The sequence below is a fragment of the Colobus angolensis genome, unplaced genomic scaffold, assembly GCF_000951035.1.
Source record: "Colobus angolensis palliatus isolate OR3802 unplaced genomic scaffold, Cang.pa_1.0 Scaffold10, whole genome shotgun sequence".
In the NCBI taxonomy this organism is placed as follows: Eukaryota; Metazoa; Chordata; class Mammalia; order Primates; family Cercopithecidae; genus Colobus; species Colobus angolensis.
In genome coordinates, this window is record NW_012110919.1 from 5,464,701 (window position 1) to 5,471,721 (window position 7,021).

A 7,021-nucleotide genomic window follows, 5' to 3' on the forward strand; every position below is an offset into this window, starting at 1 on the left:
TTTGGTTTAAGAAAATCAAGCCTGGTATCAAATCTTAATGCAGTATATCTTCTGACTAGAGTAAAATGCATATAAATGATAAAATAACATCATAACAACTTATATTTTTAAAGCTATTCTGCATACTTTATATGATTTTTTTAGTACTCTTACTATAGGCAGTACAAATGAAAACAACAAACCCTGAGAAGTTAGATTACTTGCCTAAGGTCATACAAGATTTTAAGTATCTTAGCTGGAACTAAAATCACATTCCATTGACCCTTAGTACAGCTATTTTCTTATACACAATTCTATGAATATTATTTAGAAACCAATGATTAATTACTTAAATTTGCTAGCTACACTGTCATTAGAATTATTAAGCTCATTTCAATCAAACACTTGAGAAATCCAAGCACATGTTTCTGGTTTTTAAAAAATAAAAGAAAAAAAAGTTGGATCATCTGAAATGTCACAACATGCTATGGATATTTATCTTGCTTCCTTCCTTTTCTTGAAATTCAACCCCATATATAAAAGCATGGACAAACCTTAGAATATGTAATAATAGAAAAACTGAAGAAACACAGTTTTATGTGGCATGGTGGCCTTCAGAAGAAGAAATTTGAAAAGAATCATGTTTTGTAGATTAAAATAAAAACTTACTTATAAGGCAAACATAAAGACAAAGCAAATACAAAATAGTACAGTATTCTACCACATCTAAACAAATTTTTCCAGAGGGTATAAAATCTTGAACATCACCATAATAATTTTATCCCTACCAGTTTTACTCCATACTATCTACTAGTAACAAATTTTAAGACCAAAAAAAAAAAAATAAACAAATAAATTAGCTTTTCAAAGAAAATCCAAGAGACTAGTTCTAGAAGGAATTAAGTTTTGCACATCAAAAACAAAACAAAACCATTCTGTTCTCTGGCATTCAGAAGAATAGATTTTTGAAGAAATGTTTTGGTTTAATCTATGAATAAAAAAGTTTTCTTTGAGGTTTTTCAGAATACTATGCTGTCAGAATTTTAATATGTGTTAATTTTACCTTTTTTAAAAGAATTTGAGTCAGTATAGGTCATTCTATAGAAACATAAAGTACATTACCTCAGTATACCACTGTATACTATTAAAGTGTATTTGTAACTAGTTTCTAAAATACAATCAACATTGGAATCATTACTAACATAACTATACGTTATATAGAAAAAAGAAAAAATAGTTTGTACATAAAGAGCAAACTCTACTTTTCAGCTTCTAGCTGCGCTTTTTCAGCTTGGCTTCTAAAATTTCGGCATTCTTGTTTTAATCTCTCCACCATTTCCTTCAGCATTTGGTTTGAATTCAGCAAGTCATTCTCTGACTGGGCAAGTGAGGTCACTTGGATCTGCAAACTACTGATTTGCTTAAAAGAGAAGAAAGAAGATAAATTAAAGGCCACTAAATACATGCAGTAAGGTATGAGAGAAGCAGAAGATACTAAGCATCTCCCTTTGCAAATACTCCCTCAAGCTGGTGTGCCCTTGAAGATGCCTCCTGAAGGAAATAACAAATAGCAGCACCTAGGAGCATTTCTTATTATAATCAGAGACTATCAAGAACTATATTCCTCAGTCACTGAGTTCCCTCCCTCTTCTTCCCAAAATATGAAGGCCAGGAGAGTTATTAGGAATGGACAGAAAGGTTATCAGGGGGATTAGCAGTGAGATGAGGAAAGGGAATCCAGTGATTAGAGTGAGTCTCCTACCACTCTAGCCTTCCCCTTACCTCCTATGGAAAAAAACTGATTTTAAAAGCAAGTCAGTTGGGAAAAGTCAGTTGGGAAAGCAGCTAAAAAAAAAATCCATCCTCCTCTTCCCACATACCCTGAGATCAGCAACCTTCCAGAAGTTCTACTCTCCAAGCAATCAAAATTGTTCAGTGTAAATATGGGAAGGATCACTCTCACACTGTTTTTAAAAGGTTTCCATTCTGTATGTCCAGTGCTGGGCAGAAGAAGGATGCTCTGGGAAATCTAATAAACGCTACAGATTCCTTGGCCTCTACAGCCATTTACCAAACTGCATACTGTCACTCAAAGCTTTCTTTCCATCCCAATTTACCTTTATCTGGGAGTACTTTTTCTCATGAGAAGTCTAATTAAAGATTAACAGGCTAGAAAGATTCACTCTCTTCTAAATTATATCTAAATAATCTTTATTTGGGACAGTTATATATACCTCCCCCAAAAACTATTTTACCAATTAATAAACAATAAAAGTTCTTATTTTCCTTTCACTTCCTTTTATCTCTCTTAGCCATTTTCTGAGAGACATTTCAGAGTAAAGACAGTCAAGAGATAGGGATCAAAAGAACCTATTATGAGATTCAAGGGTAAAAAGAAACAAGATTCTTATACAATAAAGTAAATAAATGGGTAATAATCCCATTACTTCCTAATGGTAACAAAACCAATTCATATAGGATTCTGAATGTCCACAGAGCAATTTTTAGCAGAATAAAACTAAATGGTATGTCTCAGATTTCTATTTTAGAATGAATTTCTCCATGTAGAACCATTCACTCTTTATGTTTAACTGGAGTGGCAAATATTAAATCTGTATTACAGCTGCCTGAATAAGCAAGCTTCAAAGAGCTTAATACCTCTCCATATGCATAGCATGACAGAAAGCCCAAATGCCAATGATACTAAATAACTTCTCTCTGGGTATCAAACATTATGTCCATCTAGTTAAGACTTAGAAACCATAACTACACATGAAAAGCAGTACCAACTAGCATATGAGCATGAATTCTAAAAATGGATTCCTACTTCATAATTTATAGGGAAAAAAACAACAAAAAAGAAAATAGAATTCAGAAAAGATCACTCTTCCATGTTTTACCCAACTTTATACAAATCTTTCCTGAACTCAAATAACTTTAATTATAAGTACAAATTTCCTTCCACAAATACAAATCTTGGATTTCATAGGGCTATAGCAAAAAATACCTCATGATATAAAGTTACAAGTCAATCACACAAGTAACTTAAAACCTGGATGATATTTCTATTGAGTTTTTAAAATTCAGAATATTAAAATACTGTCCTTATAACTGTAATTTAAAAAATTATCATGGGCCACAGCATAAGTAAATATATATATATCTCTTAAGAACAGGCCGGGCGCGGTGGCTCAAGCCTGTAATCCCAGCACTTTGGGAGGCCAAGACGGGCGGATCACGAGGTCAGGAGATCGAGACCATCCTAGCTAACACAGTGAAACCCCGTCTCTACTAAAAAAAATACAAAAAGCTAGCCAGGCGAGGTGGCAGGCGCCTATAGTCCCAGCTACTTGGGAGGCTGAGCGTGAACCCGGGAGGCGGAGCTTGCAGTGAGCTGAGATCCGGTCACTGCACTCCAGCCTGGGCGACAGAGCAAGACTCTGTCTCAAAAAAAAAAAAAAAAAAGAATAATAGCAGTTAGCAAAAGAAGCTTATTAAAGTATAGAGGTTTAAACATTTTATCTTTACATGTCACCTCCAACAATATGTTGCCAATTGTGGTTAGATTCTACAAATACTGATTGCAATTTTTTTTTTTTTAATTTGCAAAACACAAATTTAAAGAAGCACTTGAAAAAAATAAAAGGAAAATATTTGCTAAAATCATACCTGTTTTAGGTCAGAATTTTCATTTTTTTCCTTCTCTGCATTTTCAATAGTCACAATTTGTTGTTGCAGTTTTAACCTAAAAATCACAACCCAACAAAAGACATTATTAAGAATCCATGATTCATTTATTTCACTGAATTAAACAGTCATTTTATTGAATGCCTGTTGGACACCACTGTGCAAAAGCACAAATACAACCAAAGATTGAGACTTCAAGAAACTAGGTTGTGTTCATGTATAACAAAAATGTAAAACAAATTACTGCTGTTGTGATAGGAAAATCTACAAACTAGGGGCATAGAGAGGATGAGAAATCAACTATGTCCAGGGGTACCAGGGAATGCTACACGGATAAAAACCTGACAGGTAGGATTTTGATATACATGAAGAACAGCCCGAACAAGTGGTCTTTCATGGAAAATTATAGAATGTGTTGCTAAGGCATCAGAAAGTAATCTAGTTTTGGAGAGGCCAACTTACCTCCATATAGCATTTTACAATTTACAAAATTCTTTCAGACACACGCTACTTCACTTTCATTCTACAAGGCTACAGATTTAAAAGAAAACTAATACAACACACCATCCTGTATTCTATAAAATATCTTATGGAGCTTTTCATGCCTGAGATGAATGAATACTTACACATTTCCAGACTCTTCAAAGTGAATAAGACATCTACAGCCAGATCCTTAAAATGCACAGCAGCTCTAGTGACCAAATGAGTAACCTCATGAGGAAGACATTACACTAATTAGGTTTGGCAGGATAGGCCCTGCAGCCTCCTCCCTTTCAAAACTCTCCAAACGCCTATCTCAAATACAATGCACTTGGCACCTATTTATAGCTTGGTATTATTAGCATGTCTTATCTGCCCAAGTAGAATGTGTTTATCTGGACAACACTCTCAAGAACCTAGGTCTGTGCTTTAAACACAATAAGGACTCAATAAACATTTGCTGGCAGACTGAATGAACCAACCCAAATCATGGATTAGCTGTTTAAATGTGTGAGATGATTGGATAATATAACACGAAAAAAATCTGAAGATAAGACCCATTGCTTCCTGAGACGTTTACATACAAATGCCAGAAACGATGAACCTAAAGAGGGCCAGTCCTTTTCCTTTTGCTCCACTGTCAGTACCAGTCACACTCTTATTTCATAATTCTAGTTACATGATTACTCTTTCAAACTTTCTGTGCACTTCTTCCATTAAATGTTTATGAATGTTACCAACTGGGTGCCCTTTTTTTTTTTTTTTTAAAGTAAAAGATGTGGTCTCACTATATTGCCTAGGCTGGCCTCAAACTCCTTGGCTCAGGCAATCCTCCTGCCTCAGCCTCTCAGCAGGGTGGCTAACTTGGGGTTTTTAGGTTACTGACTTAGTAAAGGTTTCTTTCCACAAAATCATGAAGATGAAAATGGAAGAGAGAACACTGTGGGTCCCAGTTCAGGTCCACAGTTAGAAAACTTAGGCCCTAACTATATCCTAGCTCCAGCTGAGAATCTGGATACAATTGGTAAATTAACAAGAAACATAACCCAGTTAAGAAAGTCATGGCCTAATGCTTTCTATGTAAGTTACACAGACATGAAGAGAAACAATAGTGTCCTACATACAAAAGCTGAAGCCAAAGAAACCAATGGTAAAGAATATCTGAAAAATCATTAAAATATGAAAGGATGGGAGAAAAACTAAATGAAATATGAACTAAGTAAAAGCACCATTGTGGTAGACTATAGAAGATGATATACAACAAGGCCTTCTTCAGTTCATTTTGTTGAAGCAGTACTGGGTTAGAATCTAAAACTAATTTTTTTAAGGAGAAAATCAGTCCATGATTTAAGATCATTACATTTAGGATTCTATGGGATAATGGATCTTAACTTAAGTAAGATAGGAATAAGACTAATGGTATTAAAGTTCAAAAAGGCAAATAATGTTTCAAAAGACAGTGCTGTAAATTTAGGAGTACAGTATCTCTTTTTATTAGGTTTTGGAATACTCAAGGTGTGTCACAATAAGTCAAAAGAAAATATACCTTATAATAGACATACAAGGACCAGAAAAAAACTGCAATTAACTTTCATTAGAGGATAAGTTAAGGCTACATAAAAGAGATGCAATTTGAACTAGATCTTGAAGGAAAAATAAGAGTCTGAGATAGAGAAATTAAAGATATAGGTGACAAAGAGTGTAGAGGAAGTAGAGATATGGAATTAAAAGCACTGTTCACTTAAGAAATAAAGGGGTAAAGGACATTTTCAAAATAGAAAGGGAGGAGAGAATGGATGAAGATACCGACATTCTACGATGGCAAGAAGTTGAGAAAATTCATATCCTTTGCTCATGTACAAGTAAGAACATCAGTTTCCAAGCTGAAAAGGAAGCAAGGGAGCCAGGATAATAGGCTGGAAGAAAAAGAGAAGTCCAAAGACTACCAACATCAGTATCTTCAGTGAGAGTAGCATGGATAAGAGAAAGAAAAGATATTTACATCTTTGAAGTGATCAGTTCTAGGTGATGACAAGGTCCAAGAAGTGTCTAGGTGTACAAGATGCTAAAGTAGGATAAAGATAAAAGAATGCCAGAGTGCAGATAGAAGAAACTATAAGGCTAAGGTGTTGGGTAGTTCAACAATATGAATACATAGTCACTAAGAATGATGACAAGAGAAACAGAAAACAGAAAAAAGTTGAGCCAGATATCAAAGTCCTCAGTGACTGTTAAGGAATACATTGTAGGTCATTAACTGGAAGAGATAAAAGACAGGTATAAAACTGGATGCAACAAATATCAAAGAAAAAAATCACTTTAACCATACTCAAACAATGAACTGGAAGCACAAATGGGGTTTACAAATGTTGATTTCTCTTCTTTGTCTCTTGTAGGAGAGAGGAAGGAAGAGTAATTTCTACTTAAACGGTGTTCCAGGTTATATGCCATGAGAAGAAAGCCGTTTTCAGTAGGGGGAGAGGCATTCAAAAAAATGTTGAGATTGCAAAAAAAGTTACTGGTATCAGAATAGGGATTCCAAAGTCTACAGTGGAAATTGTTAAAAGTTTTAATGAGTAGGTGATAGGGAGAAATCAGAAGGCGAAGGATGAGTAAATGGGGGGAAAAGTAACTATGAAATCAAGTACTTTATACTTTTAAAGCAATTACAAAGTAGGTGAACTGGAGGGCCAAGTTACAACAGACAATGTAGCTATGAATAAGTTTAAATGGAAACTTTGGAATAACATTAAGATGGCGCTATTTCAAGTTCCCTTCAAAGTACAGGGAAGTCAGCTGTAAGGATCATGGTCTAGGTTTTTTGTGGCAGGCAGCTGATATACTGATATATACTATTTCTATTTTTTTTTTTTTT

The 7,021-nt window shown here is 34.6% G+C and overlaps 1 protein-coding gene across 1 annotated transcript in view; it reads right to left on the reverse strand.

Annotated features, from left to right (window-relative positions):
- The window catches only part of CEP83 (centrosomal protein 83kDa), a 154,903-nt gene that overhangs the window by 26,407 nt on the left and 121,475 nt on the right, over nt 1-7,021 (reverse strand). The window contains exons 11-12 of the mRNA XM_011933941.1: nt 3,649-3,724; nt 1,242-1,399 (exon numbers count right to left, since the gene is read on the reverse strand). Coding sequence (XP_011789331.1) covers nt 1,242-1,399; nt 3,649-3,724 — 234 coding nt within the window. The remainder of the gene's footprint in view (nt 1-1,241; nt 1,400-3,648; nt 3,725-7,021) is intronic.